The sequence below is a fragment of the Parasteatoda tepidariorum genome, chromosome 8 (assembly GCF_982258835.1).
Source record: "Parasteatoda tepidariorum strain Cologne lab strain chromosome 8, Ptep-v5.0, whole genome shotgun sequence".
Classification (NCBI taxonomy): Eukaryota; Metazoa; Arthropoda; class Arachnida; order Araneae; family Theridiidae; genus Parasteatoda; species Parasteatoda tepidariorum.
This window is the reverse complement of record NC_141762.1, coordinates 8155810-8179997: the sequence shown is the minus strand read 5'-3', so window position 1 is coordinate 8179997 and position 24188 is coordinate 8155810. Positions and strand designations below refer to the sequence as shown.

The 24188-nt window shown below is 32.8% G+C and overlaps 1 protein-coding gene across 2 annotated transcripts; it reads right to left on the bottom strand.

The window, feature by feature from the left end:
- Positions 1 to 868: 868 nt before the first annotated feature.
- On the bottom strand, positions 869 to 23813 carry LOC107450470 (testis-expressed protein 11). Of its 2 annotated transcripts, none has more exons than XM_071180746.2 (8): positions 23662 to 23813; positions 19425 to 19610; positions 15852 to 15910; positions 13333 to 13547; positions 11791 to 11977; positions 9334 to 9447; positions 4596 to 4712; positions 869 to 1179 (listed from the first exon to the last, which is right to left on the bottom strand). In XM_071180746.2, the coding sequence occupies exons 1-8, from the start codon at positions 23702 to 23704 to the stop codon at positions 1003 to 1005; spliced, it is 1098 nt and encodes a 365-aa protein (XP_071036847.2). In that variant the 5' UTR covers positions 23705 to 23813; the 3' UTR covers positions 869 to 1002. The 2 variants fall into 2 exon arrangements, with proteins under 2 accessions (XP_071036847.2, XP_042900382.3); XM_043044448.3 differs by lacking the exon at positions 23662 to 23813 and adding an exon at positions 21945 to 23451.
- Positions 23814 to 24188: the final 375 nt, after the last annotated feature.

Below are 24188 nucleotides of genomic sequence, written 5' to 3'. Positions count from 1 at the left end.
TTTCGAAATAATATAAGAGCTTTTAAAAGTTAAACTCGCCGGTCAGAAATTTAATTCGCGCTATTTTTCACGATATATATCGCAGAATTTTTTTTTAAAAAAAAGCTTATACTTTTGAAGTCTTATTGGAATCCTAGACTTGGCGACATATTTCGATAAATAAGGAGAACATTTGTTTTTAGAAAACAAACAACTATATGACATTGAAAGACCATTGGATGTGATTGGGTCACTAAAAAAAGTGTGACTTATGCTGACATGCCCATAACAAATAAAATGTGAGACGAAGAATTTTTTTACTTTTGTTTCGATGTAGATGAAAATCATCTTAATATTTATTATTCATTCATCAGTTTCTTTGAATACAAACAGTGTACATATATTTGTTACGATTTTTAAATATCATTTTGATTAGTTCTTATTAACGAAACAATGCTTTTGTATTAATAAGTTTTTTGTCCTCATTTCGTACAATTTAAGAAAGAAAGCCAAAAAAAGACTGTGCGACGTCGTTTTAAGAGATGTCTTTTTAGCAATGTTGATATACGTTCACGCTGAGATCTTAGCATCCATTTGGTGTGCACTTAGATCCAAATATTTCTGCTGTGATGCAGCGAAAAACATTGGCTTATCGTGTAAATAGTCAACATCGCTATCTGTTGTCAAGCTTTGTGACTAATTTTGAGACTTTGAAAAATTAATTTTTCTAGTTTTCTAAGCAGAACTGTCCACATTTTTGACACCTTCAATTCCTCATTAACTGATATTCCAAATTAACTATTATTTTCGGGACAGGAGGTGAAAAATCTCATATCCGTTGTATGGATCAGCCACTTAAATCCGAAAATAAAATATGAGAGCAGCGGTTAATGCAACAGAAATGCAATAGATATTGAGAAACGCATACCTGTTTGACAATAATAAAAAAAAATAATAAACTATGCAATCTCTAGTTTTTATTCTATATATGAAGAAATATATGTATACATTGAAAAAGTGAAACTATGAGAAGAAGGTGTCAAAGAGCTTTTGAATTTTGGGACCGTGCAATGACCTCAAAGTGTCCAGCTTGGAGAGAAACTTTATAGAGAGCAAAGCCCATTCTCTCGCACTTTTCCTACAACCACTGGTCATTTTTTGTATGCTGTAGTTCCAGCACTTGACCGTCAGCCATAAAATCTGTGAAGGAATAACAATTGGATTAATGAGAGAAAAATAAAAAAAACAATTTTTGGTATTATGTACAGTGTACAAAATCAACAACCATCCTGAATAACTTTTGACTCATGACTGAATCTTTACGATCTAGGACTCAATCTTAAGAGCTCGAGGGGATGACTTCAAATATGCTAATTAATAAGTGCAGATGATATTTTAAACTACAAAATCAGACACGAAAACGAAATTTCTCTGAATAAAAATAGCTTTTCTCGACGGATTCGGATTTTTGATCCCCAAACTATTGGGGGTAGCAGCAATCTGGGAAATATGGTTCAATAGTTTGGTCAGGAGAGCGCTCTAAAGTTTGGGCCCCTTAATGTTAATTTAACTTTTTGCGTATTTAGTTATATCTCGAGAACTTTTTAAGCGGACTGAAAAAATTTTGCGCACAATTATAAAATTCGCTTATCCAAAAATAATTCCATACAAAAGATAACTTTTAGTAAATATTTATTGTTTTTTGGTATTTTTCAATTTTAATTTAATTGAATAGCAAATTTGAATTGTAAGGTATATAATTTTTTGCATTACTTTAAAGAATATAATTTTGCATGGCAAAATCCTGAGAAATCGAATTTCAAAGAACAGACTTTCTTGAAAATCAATTTCTCAGTGGTCCTTATTTTATGGCGTGCTGTGCAAGTCAAATTTAAAATGATTCTCGTGATCTAGTTGAACTTAAAATACTGTCTGCTCTAATTAATTAGCATATTTGAGGTCGCCCCCTTAAGCTATTAAGATTGAGTCCTAGATCGTGAAGTTCCGATCATTAGATCAAAAGTTATTTAGGATGGTCCGTTTTTCATTTTGCATACTGCATATGTCAAATTTAAAATGAACTGATTCTCGTGAATCTGGTAGATTTCACCCCAGCCTTCCAGTAGGGACATTGGGCTTCTTAAACACTAGACACGCTAATGTCGAATATGAAATTTTAAGAATTAAAATCAATCTGTTAACAACAATAAGTTATAGCTCATAGTTACAGTAGGTTTAACAATTTTTTCTTTTCATAAAAAGTGAAGCAGAAATTCAAAACAGCGTCACAGTTAGAAGGTTAAAAATCGTCGGTGTATTTTTTATTTCGGTCAGAGCTGAAAACTGGCATTTAAAAAAAAACAATAGACATAGTCCAAAACGCATAGTGAAGCAGAGTTCAAATGCATAAGAAAATGAAAATGACATTTGATTCAATCTCTTGTACTATCATTATAGCTGTTGTATTTTAAAAGAACTAACAACTGTATAATGGTTATACTTGATTTTTAAAAAGGAGAACTATGTTCATTTTCATATTGATTTAGTATGCGACTTTTTTCAGAATAACGTTGATATTAAAAATTTGAGTCAATTCTTTTTCTCACTTTGGTATTAGTTCTCCGGTATTAGTTTAGACCAGTGGTTCCCAACCTGGGGGCGATCGCCCCAAAGGGGGCGATAATCCGTAGGGGGGCGATCAGGGGGCGACGAGTACTCAAAAGTTAAAAATTGCTAATAATATTAATAATAAAAGCTATTTGAGATTGAAATTAAAAATATATATGAAACTTATGGTTCTGGTGTAGGCAAAGAATTATGATAGTTAAAAATTGAAAAAAATTCAAGTGCATGATCGTTTACGTTTTGGTATCGCAGGCGGAAATCTGATAAGTCACTCTGCTCCTCTGAGCAATAATACTGTTTCCAGGCGTATTGATGAGATGGCCGCCGACGTTGAATCAAAACTCATCAAATTTCTGAAAGAAGGTAAATTTGCGTTGCAGATTGATGAATCAACTGTGATAGATAACAGAGCTGTTTTAGCTTACGTGAGATTCTTAAATGAGTGTAAGGAGATTAACGAGGAAATGCTGTTTACAAGAACTTTGCACACAGATACAAAAGGATCGTCGATTTTTAAATTAGGAAAAAGAAATTCCCCTCACAAATGTAAGTGCTTGTGCAACAGATGGTGCTCCAACCATGACTGGTTGTCATACTGGGTTTCTGGGTCATCTTAAAAAAGAAGTACCGGAAGTTATCTCACCATTCATTATGTCATTCATCGTCAACTTTTGGCTGCGAAAAATTGGTTATTTCTGGAATCAATAAAATAAAAGCTAATTCTCCTAATAACCGTTTGTTCCGAGAACTTTGCCATGAAAATGATGAAGATTTCGAATTCCTGCTCCTACATACAGCTGTGAGATAGCTTTCAAAAGGAAACTGAGCCGTTTCTTCGAATTGCTGGATTCGGTTACTGAGTTTCTCGACACCACTGATCCTGTTTTAAGTGAGAGTTTGAAGCAACGCAAGTTGGAAACTGCGTACCTCACTCATAGTTTTGAAAAAAATGAAGGAAATCAACGTAAAACTTCAAGGAAATAAAATGAACGTTATCAAGGCTAAGGGAATCATATCTTCATTCATCACCAAATTTGATATCTACAAGTCAAACATTGGTCGCAAAGAGCTAATGCAATTTACAACTCTTAAAAAGTGTTCAATGGCAGATATCGAGATTCTCGAAAATAAAATCTTAATTTTTACTGATCACCTTGATCAGTTATGGAATCAAGATTTAAAGGTTTGATGAAGTTAGAAATTCCGGATTGGATTTTCGATCCTTTCTCTTTTGAAGTTGTGGATAAGCTCACTTCCTCTTTGTAGACTGAGTTTCTAGATTTGAAGTATGACTGTGAGGCTTAAGTCGTCTCTCAAAAATACGGTTACGAGTTAGCTTGGGTAAAGCTTATGGACACTTATCCACAATTGTGGAAACAAACTGAGCCGCTTCTCATCTCGTTCCCGTCAACGTATTTAGTGGAGAGAGGATTTAGTTCTGTCTTCCAGCTGCTCACAAAGCAAAGAGATAGGTTGGGCATTTGCTTCAAAAGAGACCCGCGTTTAAATCTGACGAGTATAAAACCTGCCATTCAAGCTTTAACTTGAAATACACCAAGCACAGGGCAGTCATTGAAGTGGTAAAAATGTACTTTCTCCCTCTTCATTTTTTTTTCTCAAATTTTAGTTGTTAACGTTTTAACTTTTTTCTTGATTACATTAAAATATGAATTTTAAAAAATGCACTTTTGTTTTGATTATTCCGTTTTAAATATCATTTCTTTTTGAAAAAAAAGATGCACAATTTTTTTTGATTAATAAAAATGACAGGATAAATGTGCCTCCTTATTTGCATTACAATTTAAATTAAAATCAAATAACATGGCATATTTTCAGTGCTTGGTTGCTCACAAGCAACAATGAATGGTTTTTAGAGCAAAAAGAGAAAGGGGCGATAGGTGTCAGCCAACCCCAAGAGGGGGGCGATGGTCCACAAAAGGTTGGGAGCCACTGGTTTAGACAGATAGAAAAAATAAATTTGTTTTCATTACTTCTGATTCTGTATATCCATCGAGAGTGTTTTCCAGCTGATTACATATTTTTCCACACAAATCAAAAAGTTCCAATTCAACGGATGAATCCATGCATTCCACAATGAGAAACATTACCTAGAATAGATATTCCCCCTTTAGGCAGCTTCCTTTCTTATTTTATAGAAAGAGTCAATGAAACAAAGACATGCTACCTATTCAAAACACTAAATCACTTAAATTAACTGAACCACTTAAATTAACTTAACCACTTAAATTAACTTAACCGCTTAAATTAACTTAAACATTTATCAAAAACACTTACGCTTTTACACTAAAATCGTTAACCAGGACAAAAGAGAGGGATCTTCTTGGCCCGCTCTCTAACCTCCAGTCGTTTAAAAAGGGGGTCCAGAAGACAATAGACTCAGGCATCGACAATTAAGAACACTAAAAATTTTAATCGATTACTACTAAGTCGTGGTGGCTCAGGAAATAGAACGTTTTCCTTCCAATGAGGGGAACCGGGTTCGAATCCCATGGTCGATAAGATTTCCGTACCCGGCTCGCACCGACCACAGTGCTAAAGTAAATTATCCTCAGTGGTAGACGGATCTAGGGTTAGAGTTCCCTTGCCTCTGTGGGGTTAGCCATGGGAGATTTCCGCAGTTTTCCTCTCCGTGTAACGCAAATGCCAATTAATTCCAGCAAAAAGTCATCCTAGAAGTCAAAAATTCTCCCAATACTTGCTCTAGAAGTTCCCTTGTCCTTTGGATTGGGTTCAAAATTACAAGGCAAAAGAGACGTAATAAAGTCGTAAATCCAGAAATGTGTTGACTATTCAACGCTGTTTATGAAATAAAATGAAATTGATTATTAGTGTATTTAATATTAAATTAAATTTTAACAGATAAATGCAGTGGCGTACAAAGAATATTTTTATAACTTTTTCGAACTTTTGGAATTTTAAATGAGAGAAAAATAAACAATTTTCAATTTTATTTATTATTGTAATCAAAATAAAATAATATCACATTAATTATATGCATATATACATAAACATTTGTAAACATAAAAATTATAATAAACTGCAATATTTTCATGTTCAAAAGTATCCAGCCAATTTTTTTTTAAATATCTGTCTTCGAAAAAATCTTGGATATGCCAGTTTAATCGTGAGATCTCTAAACATTCCTGTAACAAACATTTAGTTTGCACTAATCAAACTATCATTATGGTAAAACAAGTTTTGCTTGGGATTACGTTAAAAATTCTCTAGCGATATATTCTCTAGGAAAATTTCGTCATTTATTTTTAGTTGGAAATAAATTGTAAATATCTGGTAACTAGTAATCGAAGTTAACAAAGTTAAAAGTATGAAAGTGGTTCGCTAACAACAACAAAAATGATCCGTATAATAAAACGCAATTCTATTGCAACTCAAATTGTACAGCATTGCACATATTATAAATTTTACTCGCAGAACTGTTACTAGATATTTGTTGTGTAGCGTGGAGAAATAACCATAAGGAAACCCTTAATTAAGAAAGAGATGCCCAGATTACAGATTGCTATAAACCTGGACTATCAAGAGCTGTAATAAAAGTACTGATGAATGCAAATTAAATTTAGATCGGAGTGAAGGCAATAAGTATATTCGACGCTCAAAGGGGAAATAAATAATAAAATTAAATATGCAAAATAGAGGTAATGTTTTGGCTTGGGCTGTCTTTCAGATCAAGGACTCCTACTTTTGTATTTATGTAAATACATTTTGAATAGCTTCCTTTATTTTTTAGAAAACAATCTTCTGGCGTATGCAGATCAAATGATGTCAGAATATTTAAGCAAGACAACGATACGAAACATAACTCAAAGCTTGTAAAGTAATGGCTACAATATCGATGCTTTACAGTGATCAAATCAATCTACAGACCATAATCCCCTATACCGTTTATTGGTGATTTGTACTGCTTTTTAGATTTAAATAAACATCTACCCGTTATGACCTAAATTACGCAGGTCGGGGTAAATTTTCATACCGTTTATTGGAGAGAGAAAAAAAACATATTCTTGTATCAGTATTCAAATAAATACAATTACAGCAAGCTTTGCAATCAGAATGAAATCAAATTCTTACTGAGTGCAATTTCTTGTGTCCGTAACATTGTGCTGGCTGTGATTGCTGCAAAAGGCATGATTACAAACTATATATTTTATAAACGTCATTGAACTGCCAACCGAACATTGAGTTTACAGCTATCAATGTTTAGCTCCACAGCTTTGTAATTTTGAACCCAATCCAGAAAACGAGGAACAAACCCGCATTTACGTTACATGGAGAGGAAAACCACGAAAACCTACCACGGTTAGCCTGGCAACTAAGGGACTCTAACCCATGATCCGTCTACGACTGAGGATATTTTACGTCAGCACCTCGGTCGGTGCGAGCCGAGTGCGAATTCAAATCGATCAGCCATCGCTGGAATTCAAACTCGGTTCACCTCATTGAAAGGCGAGCGCTCTATCTCCTGAGCCACCACGGCTCAGACGGCAAACTATGAAAAATATTATATTACTCAGTTATTCTACAAAATTTTCAATTTGCTTAAAAAAAATTTTTAAAATTCCACTCATACTCTGGCCGGATACTTTTTAACTCGAAAGTATCGTTGTTTATTTTAGTTGTCATGTTTAGAAATATTTATACTTCTAATAATCAATAAGTATTAATGTTATATTATTTGAATTTGGTTGTAAAAGTTAATAAAATTAAAATTACTTGTTTTACAATCATTTAAAAAAGCTAAAAGCTGAACATTTTTATGAAAAATACAATGGCCGGAAACATTTGCACACCATTGCAAGACACTTAATAGTATTTGAAATGAAGCAAGTATGATTTTCAAATTAAATAACAAGGTTTTAAGTTAGGCATTAATAGAAAAGATCATTTATAAAATTTAAATCTTATTTTTATTTAAGAAAAAATTAGGAATATTTTGTTGGAAAATATAATTTCTGTTTACATTTTCATAAATAAATCGAAAACAGGAGCTTAAAATTTAAAAATTATTTAACCCAATTTTTTGGCAATTATTAATTGAGTTTTTAGTCTCCTTCATTGATTGAATTTCTCTTTTTTAGAAGTAATAGTTTTCTCATGAATTCACGCACCTCTACTCGCCACTGCGCATGACCTTACACATTTTCATTTTTTCGGACATTTTACTTTTCAAGAGGACATTTTTTTAGATTTCCTGCCACGGCTCGAAGCCAACTTAGAAATAGTAAGCTCTCCAGATATCTCTGATTTCGGTGTTTGAAAATTTCGAGACGCATTCTTAGATAATCGTTCTTTTTATAACAGGCAATTTCGTTCTTTAATATCAAGCAACTCGGGTAATTTAAACCTATTTTGGTTGAGGCAAACTTTTGTATATGATGGAAGGATATCATTAAATGAAGACAAAAATCGAAAACTAGGCATATATATTCTCAAATGGTTGACAGTATACTCTCTGGCAATCACGAGAAAAACTGCTCAAAGAAAGACCATGATCATTTCGCGAGGTAGTTGGGGTGGAGGGTATGAGCTAAAACCAACCGCCAAGAGGAAATTGCCAAAGTAAATTTGCCAATCAGCTGACCTGTCCGTCACCGCCGCTAACAAGTCAGGAGCTGATCTCTTGATTTCCAATCAGTACACACAGCGTGATTTTTCATTTTCTATGGATGGCTAGCCGTCTTAAGTTAAGCGCAGATAGTGCTAGGGGTTAAAATTCGTCGTAAGGCTTAGGTTACTACTTCCAAAAGATTTTTAAGCCTATAAATAAGCCTGAAAAAAGCATCATCCAATATTATTATAATTGTATTGTTTTCAATATAACACTTCACTTCACTTAACATATAACTTTCGCACTAAAATTTCACTTCATTTATGCTGTGGTATTAATTTTTGTTAAATTTGTTTTAGGCTGACGACCTATTAGAATTTATAAATCATAGAAAACTCTTATGAATGGTAAAACGACGCGTACAATTAAACACAAATCACAATAATAAAACTTCCGGGAATATTAAGCCTGTTCTTACATCACCTCGTAAGCATAACATAAGCGGAGGGATACACTGGAAATTTTTCTAATTTTCTTCCGATTTGGGAAGCTTGTTATTGCTTACATTCAGTCAACCATCCATTTTTGAAAACTAAAATGATTTTTTGTATGAAAGGGTGTCGAATTTGAAATGGCGTTTTGCATAATTTTATAGAACCAGTTTTACATCTATAAAACGGTGCTAAAATTTACGGAAATACTTACTCTTGCGCTGCTTTTTATCAATTTTAAAACGCTTTGTAAAGTCTTACACAATGCAATTTTTTTATTAAAAAAATCACTTTTTCAGTAATGTTTAAAAAAATCAAAAATTATTTTAATTTATAATTGATATCAGTTTATAAAAAGATTTTAAACTTCCTGAGAATACCCATATTTTTATACAAAACTTCATCTCATCATGATGTCACATTAAACAGACATTTTTTCAAATTTTCTAGAACATATTTGCATTGTGAAACTTCTCTGAAATCAGTTATATAAGAAAAGGAAACTGTCAAGAATTTCGAAAATAACAAGGAAAAAAGTTAATGTTACAGATTGCCGCTATGACATCATCATACAGATTGTTATTATTTTTTTAATACTAAGAGATTTCTTGAGAACTAATCAATAGATATACATAAGAAAAAGGGCTTTACCTGAATTAAACTGTGATATATTTGACTGATCATTTTGCTATCAGGTATTTCTTTATTTGCGGCAACTTTTAGGGCCATCATCACAACTTTAAGGTTTTCTTTGTTGTTACAAGCCTTTAAAGAAAAGAAAGAAAAAGTTTTACAATTCTTCATAATCATTTTTGTCCTTCAAATTAATCTCGTTAAAATATATTTTTGTTTATATTTATGCCCACTCCTAATTTTGTAATGACTTACAGTATTTAATTTTACTCCCTCAGTGTCTTATAACGTATTTAAATTAGCAACGGAAATTTATATTTAATTTAGCTTAATAATAATATATTATTAATTAAAGGGGTGATTGGGGCAGAGAGTAAAAAAGCCTGGAAATTTTACGAACAAAAAATTTATATGAATTTATATACCATACCTGTTTCATATTTAACATAACTTTTTATACTAACATTTATAATTAAATTACTTACTAATGCAGAATAACACAACCTCTAGAGTAACTAATTCAAGAAAAATCTTACTTCTCACAGGAAGCGTGATATTTGATTTTAAAATCGAGTGAATATGAATCGCTATATTTGATTTTAGAAAAGCTAAAATACAAAATGCAATAATGAATTTTTAAATCAAGTAAACACGAACCACTGTGCATAATTATTAGATCGCGTGAATACGAATCGCAATACATAGTTTTTAAATCACGTATAAATGCGAAAATTGATGTTTGATATTACAAACGTATGAGTACGAATCGCAACATTGAATTTTAAAAACGCGTGAATACGAATCGCGGAATTGTATTATAAACTCGCGTGAACGCGAATTGCGATATTTGATTTAAAATGGAGAAATAAAAAACGTGATATTAGATTTTTAAATCACGTGACTAGGAATCGCAATGTACGATTTTTAAATCGCATGAATACAAATGGAAAAGCGTAGCTTTTAAATCAGGTAAATACGAAAATCGATGTTTAATTGTTTACACTTGATTCGATGAATATCTATTTTTCATGAACATACTAAAATATAAATTTTATTATTATTAATGTTATTATGAGTCCAAACGTTTACTGGTTAATACTATTATTTACTTCATTCACACAAAAAGGAATTTTTAATCATTTTTTAAAAAGTTTATTTAAAACGTTCCATTTTTTGTGAGGAGAGGCAACTCGTGTAGTGAGATAAAAGCCCCCCCCCCCCAAATCTGCCTCCTTTTTGACGACTACGACTTTATCTTGTGAAAATAGAAAGCAATTTTCATTAAATATCTAGAACACTAAATCGTTAAAATGATCACAGCTTCAAATTGATTGAAACATGTGGTTCAATAAGCTGCAATGGCGCTTATAATTAAGGTATTGTGAAACCAGGGTTCTATCCATGGTTATGGCCTGAATCCTAACTAGCTTTAGATTAATGGGAATCAGCTTGTTTAAAAAGTCAAGACGGCAGGCGAGCAATACTGGTCATAATTCTCCTGCCCTATTTTTGGTCACGCAATTAAGGAACCTTAATGTTCCTGACCACCCCCTCCCCGCCGACAACTGGCTGTTCTGAGAAAGATTGCTGCGAGTTAGTAAGTATAGAGCAAAATAAACAATCACCACCAGCCACAAAACTTCTAAAAAAATATAAAATGGTGACAACTTGTTTGTGAATCACTATCCTATCGCCACTTTTTCCGCCGAAAATGCATACCTATTTGTGCTTAAAAATACGGGCTTTAACTTCTCGTATTATTGATTACATGCGAAAGCTGTAATCATCCCGGGTACGTCAAAGCAATTTTACACAGGTTCAAAATTTCGGAAAGACTGAATTTGATTATCAAAGGTTTATTCGAGAATTTAATATTACTTTTTTTTTAGTTTACGGCTTACAATATTTAAAATTAATCCAATAAATACAATTTTATCATGATAATTACAATCATTTCAGATTTATTTTGTAACAAATAAATTATATGTTGCATTATCTGCTCAAAAACTCGATCCCTAAATTTTTTTTAGTTGAAAACGTTTTATTCAATACTTAAATTTTGCTTAAACCTGCTTAGGTCTGGAGAATTTTTCCTTATTTTAGAAACAAATCCTGAAGTTTACTTACCATATTTTGAAAACTATTTTGTATCAATAACTCGAATAGCTTTTAAAAAATTTACAATTTAAATTGTTGTAAAATTGATTACATGGTTTCAAAAGGAGTTGCTAATAAAAATGCTACAACTAGCCGTTATCAAAATTCCCTAATTTCGCCATATAACAATAAGTAACTCCCACATCGACAATGGGCATTGGCACCTTTTTATTACGTAACTCTCAGAGAACATTTGATTTCTCTCTGTGCTTCGCCTAAAACGCCATGCAAGCAAGTTATAGAACAAGTCTTTAGATTAGTATGCGAAAATAACGAATCTTCGATACAATGAGTGTTGCCATGAACATGTATACTTACAAAAGCTGTGGCAGCAGCATTTTGAAGAGTTTCTACATCCACGCAAGATTTCTTCAAGAGTTGCATTAGACCAGGGGTATCGTTCAAAAGAGTTTTAATTTCAAACTCATAAAGGAACAGAAGATTCCACAAAGTGCCGGATATTGCTTCCATAGTTTTACATTCCTGAATGGCTCCCATCACTTGCCTAAAAGTTAAAATTTATTATTTGCTATAGTTTTACAGAATGTAAACAATAACAAGCTTTCTAAAACCAGAAAAAATTTAGAAAACTTCCGGTGCATCCATCCTCTTATGTCATGCTTATGAGGCGATGTGTGAACACTGAACAGGCTTTATATAACAGGAAGTCTTATCATTCTGATTTGTGTTTAAATTTAAACGTCATTTTACCATTCATAAGAGTTTCCTGTAATTTATAAATTCTAACTGGTTGTGATTCCAAAACATATTGAAGAAAATTAATATCATAACTTAAATAAAGTGCAAGGTTTGCCATGTTTTGAGTGTTATCCCTTACATGTCTACACTTGTGTAAAATATCACCGTCAGTAATTTCTTTTTTGTTTCATTTGCAGGGCATAGCATGCTCGTGAAGTTCTCCATACTCATTTGTTGTTTGTCTTGTTAAAATTTAAATTTAAGGAACGCGTTATATTGTAAACACTACGAGTATGATAATATTTGATGGCGTAATTATCACTCAAAGTAGTGACCCAGAAGTTTTAAGACAAATGTTAACCCCTAGGGTTGTCTATGCTTAATTTTACAAGTGGTTGTTCTCATTCATCATTAAAGATCAATGAGAAGGACCATTTTTCACAATGACTTTTTTTTACAGAAATTACCATTGGACTACCCTCTGCTTATTAATTTGCCCTAATTTTTGGCAAATCAATAACATGGAGAAATTGGTTCCTCCCGAAAGTTAAAGGCGAAATTAAATGTGGTTACTTCTGATTCAGTATGACTTCTTTTTGTTTGAAAACGATGTTTAAAAACAAAAACCCTTTCGTTTACAAACTATACTATCTTTCTATAATTGAAGAAACATTTCAGTTCTTAAAATCTTTTTTTAATTTCTCAAAAAATATTTAAAAGATTATTTTGTAACTTTAGAGGTGTTTAAGCCATGCAATTTCTCGTACTTAACAATAAAGTTTACATTTTTAGATGTTTAAGAGACCACCTACAATAAATTACGAAATAAAACAAGTAATTTTGAAGACCCCATATCAAAAAATACAGAAATAAGCGTGTAACTTGTATCGATTACTTTGGTTGTTATTTACAATAATTGCATAATTGCTTCCATAATGTTCTGAAGCTGACATTCGAAAATATCCTCCTCTTTCTGTTCTAAACAAATGATTTTGAGTCGAACTAAAATGTTTTGAAAGTAATTTTTATTAAAAATTTAATTTTGATAGAAATTATTTTAATACAAATTATTTTCCAACGCTGCGCCGACTGTATTTTTTTATTATAACTTTTTCATCAAAACAAAATTGCAACCGTCGAGTATACTGTTTATAATCTTACCCAATGATGTCATGAGTAGATTCTTTGGAGCGAATCACCTCAAGTCCTGCAGAAATTGTCATCAAGAGTGCTTGCTGTTTCATATCGGACTGATTGCCTCGTTGAAGAAAGCGACTGCAGAGGAAAAAATACTTATAGGTAGTCAAGTCTTCATTTCCCTGCCTCAAAGCAAGGCTCCACGATATGCGGAAAAACCATGTGTCATCTTCTTTCTCCTGCAGGAATGAATTACATGGGTGTATCGTAATCACCGTTATTAACAAATGTATTTACATTCATAACAAAACTAGAGGCGTTCACTTACAATGGATCCTATCACAAGTTGGTAGCAGATAAGGCTAAAAGGGGCACCACTGAGGTCGCAACATCTGACTACCTCATTACCTATCAAGAAATTTTCCCCCTGTAAAAAAGCTGCTACAGGCCCCTCCTGTTCACCACTAGTTTTCAGAAAAAGCCCTGGTGGTGATCTAGAGTTCACCAGGGAGATAGATCGGATCAAACAACAGTTTCACGATTCATCAGTGACCATTTAAGATTCTTAACTTTCAAATTTGGGTGCAAAGTCTTCCCAACATGCAGCAAATGAAATTTGAAGCCAGCTTCCCCCGAACACATACTTGATTGCCCTGAATTTTTCTTAAAGAACACTCTCTTGCCAACAATTCTTGGGTGTGACTTTGCCAGAGCATTTGGACTCAAGGATTTGATATGGCTGAGGCTATATTATGAAAGATTGGAAACAACAACAACATTTATAACGAGGATCTGCTCTTTAGGGAAGAAGTGATGAGAAAAACGTAACAAAAACCAGATGAATCACTACCCAAATTACGATCCATGTAGTAGAACCCTGTGATCCATGTAGATACTCCGAGCACGGCAATTATTTTAGAATCAGCTGATTAGCTGTTTTTCATTCTATATTACTGAATTTTTTTCTATTATAATTTCATTTCCGTATTTGCATCTTTTCATGTTAACTGATGTGCACATGGTGTGACTTGCCCCCAGAACGGTTACGAAATTTGCCTTTCAATTTGTCCCATTCTCTGATATATATATATATATTACCGTTAAAGTATGAAATCCGTTATTTTATAGAATATCTAGTTATGCCATGAAATAACTGATCGTGTCCGTTAAAGTGTAAAACTCTCTTGTATTTCATGGTTTAACTAGTTATTTCATAGAATAACGATCTGCAGCCCGTTAAACTGTGAAATAAGATGAAGTTGAGCAGAAAATCTGCAAATTGTGTTTTAATGAACTTAATATTCAAAGGGAAAGAGAAGAGTCTAAAAAATGTTTAGAAATTCAAGCGAAAAAGATGAAATTAATGTCGGATAAATCTCATTCTGAAGCCTCTGTGGGGTTTACCGTTCGTATCCCAGTACCTGAAGTTGACAGAGGAAAAGGTGATGCCAAATCTATTTTAACTATCATCATAAAAATAACCGAAGAAGGATTTTTCCCACTGGATACAAGAAACGGCCGCATAAAACAATTATATTCCCGATCCCAGTTCAGTGTCTGCGAACAAAAATTAATTAAAATCGAAGAAGTACCGGATGTAGAAATATCGCTCTGGTCGGTTGCTACAGCTTAAAGTTTAGGTACTGGTCAGGGATTTAAAAAATGTTCGTGTAAAACCCAGTATGTCAACAAAAAATGTTTTTGTTTCAGAAATAATGTTCTTTGTAATTCCAAGTGTCATTTTAGTAATCCTTGTTGTAACAAATGATTTTATGGTACGTTTCCATAAGTACCATTTATACATTGCATAAATTAGATAAATTGCTTCTTTTTCATTTTAATTATCTATCATTAGTTTATTTATAGAATACCTAGTCATTTCATTTCAGATAAATTGTTTATTTTACACTTTAACTGTCTCTGATTAGTTAATTTATAGAATACCTAGTTATTTCATAAAATAACTAGTTAAAGTGTCAAATTAATAACATATTACATACTTTAACGGTAACATATATATATATATATATATATATATATATATAAATATATATATATATATATAAACATATATATATATATATATATATATATATATATATATATATATATATATATATATATATATATATATATATATATATATATATATATATATATATATATATATATATATATATATATATATATATATATATATATATATATATATATATATATATATATATATATATATATATATATATATATATATATATATTAATTATACAATAACTTATTTTTGTGAAATATATTATTGTTGAGTGTAAAGGAAATATACCAATAGCCAGTGCTGCAGTTATAAACTGTAGAAGACTTAAATTTTTATTTCGTGTCATTTTCTGTTCACGTAAGAGTAAATTTCTTTGAAACATATTTTTAACATTTCATTATTTTACATACCCAAGAAAATTAAGAAACATACAATTAAATATCGCAATTGTATAATTTTGCTTCTAAAATAAAATCCATTTATTTAAATGAGAACGGAATTAGATGCTTACTCGAGTAATTGCTTCCAGTGCCTTCTCCATTAAGAATTGAATCTTGGTATGATCATGAACTAAGTGTAAAAAGAAATGATGTTTTGAAATGCTTTATCAAATTTTTAAAAAAATCATAGGGGCCGTTCAAATATTACGCAAACACCTATAGGGGTGAGGTTTTGCAATTTTGCTTATTTTTGCTGTCAATGTGGGGGACGATGGTTATTTCAAATGCTTAAATTAGCATTAGACACTAAAATCCCTTATTTTTTATTTTAATTTAAAAATGCAAAAAAAAAATTGATGAAAAATTTAAAAATATTGCACTTGTGAAAATTTTAAATACTAGGATTTTAAAATAAGGAAAGAAAAGTTGAAGACAAATTTCGTCAAGAAATGTAAAAATCTTATAAAATGAATGAAAACATAAATTTTGTTTTATACAAAGCTGCATCGCTTATTACAGTTAAGTCCTGCAGATGACTGATCCTAAAGACACGGTTTCCAGTAGAACAACGAAGTCAAGCATCACTGGCAGTGGTCAATAAGGAGATGAATGACCACTTTGATCAGGCAGTGTAGGGACCGAGGATGCGCTGTATCAGTCCTCGTTAAATTGTTGTATCGTAAAGTGCTCGATATCGGGCGCAGGTCGTCGGGCTGCCAAAGCAGAGAAGCCATCCCCTCTGCAGCGGATTAAAATTTCTGAAGTCATGCCTTCTGTTCATCCTCGGAAATGTTTCCCAGACCGTCACCAATAGCCCATTGTGCAGTTGTAGTGTGACGTAAATAAAGTACCTACCTACCTTATTACAGTAAAAGATGCATTTTACAGTGATACTGTGACTTTCTTATGTAAGTATGGGAGAAGAATTTTAATTTGCTTATTTTTGCTGAAAAGGGGGTGCATTCTTATGTAAGTTGTTGTTGTTGTAGTTTGCACTAGAGCCGCACAGTGGGCTATTGGCGACGATCTGGGAAATATCCCTGAGGATGATCCAAAGTCACAATTTTGCCATCACAATTTTGATCCTCTGCAGAGGGGGTGGCACCCCCACTTCGGTAGCCCGACGACCTGCACTCGAATTTGAGCACTTTACTGTAGAACAGTTTAACGAGGACGAATACCGCACACTCTCGGTCCTAAGCAGACTGATCCGCTGGGAACCGTGTTTTAGCGATCAGTGCACTCCGGGACTTCTAATGTAAGATTTGAACTGCCCCTACATGTTTTTTTTCAATGGCTCTGTCGTTCCATGAAACAATGCTTTTAAGATATATATTTTTATAACTGTTATAAATTTTGCAACAAGACTGCTAGGTTTCATCTTAAGTCAGCAACTTCTATGCTAATTATAAAAGTTACACAAAAGTTGTGAGAATTAAGCAACATCAAGAAAAGCCGCAGTCAGTGGTCTGAAAAAATGATTGAACAACTTTTCGTCGTTAACTACAATTACTTTGTTACAAATGTAATTAACTACAATTACGTCTCCTCAAATGTAGTGACTACAACTTACTTTCGAATTTAGTAACTGCTTCACCACTTTAAGGAGAGGAACTTTGCTCGAGAACTTAATTTACACCTATGTTCAAAATGGTTTTGAATTAGAAATTGGCTAACATTTAAAAAAAATGGAATAATTTAGAAAAATTTATTCATGTTTACATGACCCAGTTTTTTTTTATTCCAAAAAAAAAAAAAAAAAAACAATTCGAATTTGTTCATTTAACCTACAACTTTTCATGCCTTTTTCGACAGGGAATATTTCGTTTAAGAAATGTCAAATTATCAAATACTCGCAATTTTTTAATTATTTAATGGTCTTTTATTTTTTCTAAGAAATTAAGAATATCGAAAATACGTTCCCTTCCTTTGAAGTAACATAAATGTCTCACAAGTGTGCATTCGCATTTAAAAGTGTGACCAAAGTGATCAATTGTCTATATTTCGTAGTGGCTAGTTAAAATATTAGTTATGCGTGATTTTAAATATGTAATTTCTGTTAACGCTCAGCTAAAGCGACAGGGTCATTTTGATTGCATCAATTGACGGACCGGCGGAGATTTGTACTCGTCAAATTCGAAAAATTAGTTGCATTACAACCTTGTTTCTTTTCTAAACTAACATTAGAAATACGAGTAACAGCAAAGTACAGAAATGGTGCAGGAACTTAGATGCTGGACGCACAGATGTTCATGATACAGGTGGCCAAGAAAGAGAGTCAGTGTCAACCTATGATCTTGCTCAGCGCGTGGATCAGGCGATTCGCGGAAATCGTCGGTTCGCAATTTCTGGGTTGAGTGATTTGTTTCCGGAAATTTCACAGTCAACTCTCTATACCATTGCGAGTGAAAGACTCGAGTACCGCAAACTCTGCGCGAGATGGGCTCCCAAGCTACTCTCTGAATATCACAAAACTTAGTTAGACCATCTAGTTAGTTAGTAGTATAAGAATTCTAGGCGGCTGACTTTGGAATTTGGTGCAAAATAAATTAAGCAGCAAGAAATGGTACTAAACGCAGAACCTTGACTTTTTAACTAAATTTTAAGTCTATAAAAAATAAACAAAATTTGCAACAAATAAATAAACTTAAAATTAATAAAAAAAATTGCAAAATTGTTTCTTTTAAAAAAAGGGCAATTTTATTAATTAAACAAAATTAGGGGTTTGCTGTTACCCCGAGTACCTCCACTCGCAAAGTATATGTACTAGTAAAAAGCAAACAGCCATGGGTCTTTTTTTATTTTTTAGTAAAAAAAAAAAGGAATTGGTGAATCGATTTTCAACAGTTCTTTCTGGTGAATCGATTTGAAGGAAAGGATCTAGTTAAATGAATCAATTGCGGCACATCCAGTATGAGTAGCAACTGATGATCCAGACGAGAGCACCTCCTCACGGCGTAAATTGACTAATTCTTAGCATTTATATTTCCTGTAAGAAATATGTTGAAGTTAGCTCTGAAGCGTTGAATCATTATACTAGCATTTGTCGACACGAAAATTAATCTAAATTTTTCTGGAAGTCTAAATTTTTGTCTCCAAAAATGATAATTAAAAGTAAAAATAAGAAAATAATGAAAAAAATTAAGAAAAAAATCATTTTCACCATGTTTTAACATTAGTTACCAATATACGGTACTGCTAATTGAGAAAGACCATAAAACTATAAGTCCAAAACAACAACAATGTTTGAAGTGACAACGTAGTGCAATCTGAGGGCAAGATTAACATTCGCCAGTATGAATACTTCAATTGGATTGGTCTGAAATGCAACACAAAAAAAATTAATATTATTTTTTCAGTCAGCTGAGCGGTTTTTTATGATCATTATAATTAGTTTTAAGGCAGAGTGAAAGTTTGCTTCCTAAGAAGAACGCAGAAAGTCATGCATTCTTGTCTTATTTTGTTTTCCTTCAATTTGTGTTTTGGATCATCGAAAGTTTTTGGTACACCCGTTAATTTCATTGAGCCTCTTTACTCAGCTGTCACAGCGCAGTTAAAAGTTTATTTTTTTAACAAAAAAGTTTGAAATGCATCAATGAGTCCTGCGCAAAGAGAACAAAATTATGCACTTTTAATGTTATTACCTGAATCATTCAGATATACTCTGATGAAATATCGGCAAATCTTTGCTGAAAAGTTGTTCTTCCACAGTGTGCTTGATACTTCCGAGACGACGTCTACAGTTCTTCTTACGAAATGTCTTTTATTTCGGGCGCTTGTGAAGCAAGCTAATAGTACATCTTCAAAGCATTTGTAATCTTCGAATGCTCCTAATAGGAGAGAAATGCAAGTTAAAAAATCATTAAATACATAGAGGATCGTAATTGAGTTCAGCTAAGAAAAACAGCTAATGGAAGCTTTCTCACTCATTACTGGAAATTGATTTTAACAGGACAACTGTCTCAACAAAAACTTTGAAGCCTACTCAAAATAAATTGAGAAAATGTATTTGAATGGAGAATTAAATAAATAAAAAAACTTAAATATTTATATTTTTGTTTGTTGCTCTTTCCGGTAGCTTTACATTATGTGATCAGTTTTGTAGTTAGAAGAGAAACACACATACGTAACCTCTTTCCTTTAATACACTCATGTCCATAAATTAAGGATAATTCAGAATCACTAGAAAATTGAACTGTAAAGTAAAACCTTTACTTGGATAATCACATCATCAAGAATGATATTCAAAGTACGGGAAGCCACACGATGACGTCAGTTGTGTGCGAGTAAGAGTGTATATAAGGAATGGTGTAGTGGAAAAGAAGTAAAATTGTTCACAAGTCTTCTGTTATTTTTTATAACCGTCGTTGAACAGCCGACCCAATTTTTTGAGTTTCAAATACGAATGCTCAACTCTGTAGCTTTGTAATTTTGAATCCAATCCAGAAGACAAAGGAACTCCTAAACTAAGTACTGGAAAAAAATTGCCACAGTAGAGAATGCGAAATTTTCCGATGCGGAGGACTTTTTGATGGAACTAACCCGCATTTGCGTTACATGGAGAGGAAAAGCACGGAAATCTCCCATGGTTAGCCTGACGACAAGGGGAACCCATGATCCATCTACCACTGAGGATATTTAACGTCAGCACAGCACTATGGTCGATGCAAGCCGGATGCGGAATTCGTATCCCTCAGTCATTGCTGGCATTCGATCCCGGTTCACCTCATTGGAAGTCGAACGCTCTATCCCCTGAACCATCACGGCTCCCAAGTGCTCTGTTAGCCGCTAGTGTCATAAGCGAATTTTTATGAATATCACATAGAGGACCCATGTGGATGATTTTTTACGTGGTGCAATTATCGGCCGTCCGTAATGTGGGCATGCTCTTAACAGTCTGTTTAACGCGAGTATCGATCCTTATTGGCTGTTAAAACGTGGCATTCGTTTTATTAACAACTGTTCCTTTCATTCTATTTCGAGTAAGCCTAGACCATTAGATATAAATTCGATATGCCATATTCGATATGCGTATTTGATTATCGTATTTTGCAATATTCTCGTGACTAATGTATTATTGTAAATTAATGAACTATGTAATTAATACATAGCAAAACAAAAGAAATGAGCTAGTTATGAGCTAGTAAAACAAGCCCCTAACAGCTGTAATTTTCGAAATGGAAAAAACTACCTTTTTCGGTACACATTGGTTATAGGTACCATGAAACCAAGTTCGCCAAAACGTAAGAATGGCAGATTCTGATAACAAACACACTAGATGTTAGTAATCCGAACACTTATGAACAATCTATGCACCAGCTACAGTAACATACATAGGTTCATCAAATACAACAACATCGCGATCATAAACGATAACAATACATATCGAATGGGATAATATCGCTTTCATTTTTGATAACTATAAATATCGAATAAGTGGCTATAATGATCGTTATCGATAACATTTCAAGAATATAATACCGCGTTTATACTTAACGACAATTATTGAGTGAGATATGATTGTGAGTGTTGTTAAATTTTATTTCATTAAAGATTATATTGAACAATGTAAAAAGAAAATTTCATGATATATTGATAACTATGTCCCGCAGTGGACTGATCGTTAAGACACGGTTCCCAGCAGATCACCGAAGTCAAGCATAACTGGCTACGGTCAGTGTGCGGGTGGGTGACCACTTGGATCAGTCTGCGTAGGGACCGAGGGTGTGCGGTATTGGTCCTCGTTAAACTGTGCTACCGTAAAGTGCTCGACTTCGCGCGCAGGTCGTCGGGCTACCGAAGCGGGGGTGCCATCCCCTCCGCAGAGGATCAAAATTGTAATGGCATGTCTTCGGATCATCCTCCGGGATGTTTCCCAGACCGTCGCCAATAGCCCATTGTGCAGCTCTAGTGCGACGTAAATTAACAACAACAACAACAACATATTGATAACTATCGATATTTTTGACCATACATTGTGACATCGTGACACTAAAATTCATTTTCCTCGATTATGCAGACCTATGTTCGTGCTGGCAACAACTCGAGAATGAAAAAAACAGTCGGCAACACGTGATTTCTATAACCGATCAATACCCACTTTTTCAACATAGCGTGGATATCCTTACAAAGTAAAATAAATCTTCAAAACGAAATAAACTTACCTACATTTTTCAGTGCAAGCTCCACGAGGCTATTATCCTCATACAAAATGCCTGTTTGTAAAAACAAAAAGACATCGAAAGAATTTTTGAGTGGGAATTTCTTGATTTCATTAATAGTTTTCATAGCTTTTTGCCTGTCATTTATCTCTAGAGAACAGAAACATATTCTTTGTTTCAGATTATGGTGAACTGAATTCATTTTCATGTTCGCTACTTCCATGATAATTAAGCACTTATCGTATATAGACACGTATTCGCGGGCATATTTCTTCATATTTTCATTGGAAGAATGCGCCAAAATTATTTTAAAAACCTCATAAATACAAGAAGTCGGTGTATCACTTCGTCTTGCAAGTTCTGATAACTCTCCAAGAACATTGAATGCTTCTTTCAGATTACTATTATCAATATAGATTTTTAGTTCTGTGCTTATCAGATACGATTTCTCTTTCACGTCAAAGCGATTTCGTCTGAATCTTTTCAAAGCGTCTGAGATCAAATATCCGTAATTCTGAGCACACAGTTGTTCAGTAACGTATAATATAAAATCAGCTGAAATTGTCGGAAGATTCTCAATATTGTTCAAGATTTCTTTTAAATCAAATCCAGCTAGAAGCGCCACTTTGACCTTCCAAGCAACACAAAGCATTGTGGGCTCTTCGCTATAAATTTCATTTAAAGTTTCCAAACATTGTTGAAATTTTTTCTCAGACTCTGTGTGAAAATGAACTACAACTAGAAGATAAAGCAGAGATACTTTAATTTGCTTTGTAGTGGATTTTGCAAGATTTTTTGCACTTTTCAAAAGTTCCAAGACTTCAGCATAGCGCTCTGTTTTTATACACTTTATAGCAACGTTGTAACAGAGATGCAGAAAGTATTGCAAGTAAAGGGGATAACTTGAAATTTGTTGAGTAATTCTCAACAATGCGGGAATGCATTCGTTTAGGATGTTCAGTTTTTCATTACTTTCAATGCGAAACAATTCCAGGATAAATTTTTTTTCTGCTAAAAAGTTTTTAAAATATTCTTTTGTTTCCATGTCAGACATCGTCAAATTAATTAAACAGTTACACTTTTCGTTATAGAAAAGAGCTTTTTCAATAAAACCGTGTTCGTTACAAGAGTTTATAAGCTTGCAGCCCATATTTAAAATGCTTATAACTGCATCATCAAACTCAGAGTTATATTCTTTAAATTTATCCAACTTTACCAACCTGAGAAAAAATAATAGTTCTAAAATCTTACTTAATGTACCTTTGGAAATATTTTCATTCATTTCCGAAGACAGCATAGTTTGACACCATTCATGAACATCTTCGTTAACTGCGCAGTTTTCTAATAAATTTTCGCATGAATATTCTAAGTTATCTTTAAGAGGATTCTGAGTTTCTTCAAAGTATTTAAAGTATTTTATGAGTTCTTGTACTGTCGAGAAATCAGATACTGTTACAAACTTACCCATTTTTTCGTCGATTATATTCATAAAAGAATTTTAAAAAGCGGAGAAACAGTTTACACATGATATTAATTTTTTTTTTAAAAAATCGTTTGGAGATTAAAAAAAAAAGAATTAAAAAAAAGAGTTTGAAATCGTTTTAATTAGAATTCCATTATTTCAAACGAAAAGAATTTTAATTAGTAAAATTGATCTGAATTGCATTTTTAAAGGATAGTTTTAACTTATACTATATATGCATGCAAAATTTTAACTTACTATGTAGAATTGGGTACTTGCACTTCAAGAAGAAGACAACCATTTCCCATGCATGTGACGTATGAAGTCAGCATCAGCTAATCTTTATCAGCAATATGAAATATTAAATTCGAGCTATTACTAAGTCGAGCTCTACACAACTTAGAATGTTAATTAACTTTAAGTTAACTAAATACAGAACCGTACAACACATATATATGTAATTATTATATAAATATAATTATTTTTAGTCTATTTCTCTTACTTAACATAGATTTATTATTTGTCAATGTATTTTATTGTAACCGTGATATATTTTAGTTTTATTCACCTGGCAACTTTGATGCATAATAAGTTTGTTCATGTTCTACATGGCTTCATGCCTATCTTTGTAAAAATAAATAGTGAAAGAATTAAAATCTTTGTGAAAGAATATAGATGCGTCACTTAAGAAAATTGGTACTTGACGGGCTTGGCTTACTCGAAATAGAATGGAAAGAGCAGTTGCTAACGAAAACAAATGCCGCGTTTCAACAACCCATCAGGAT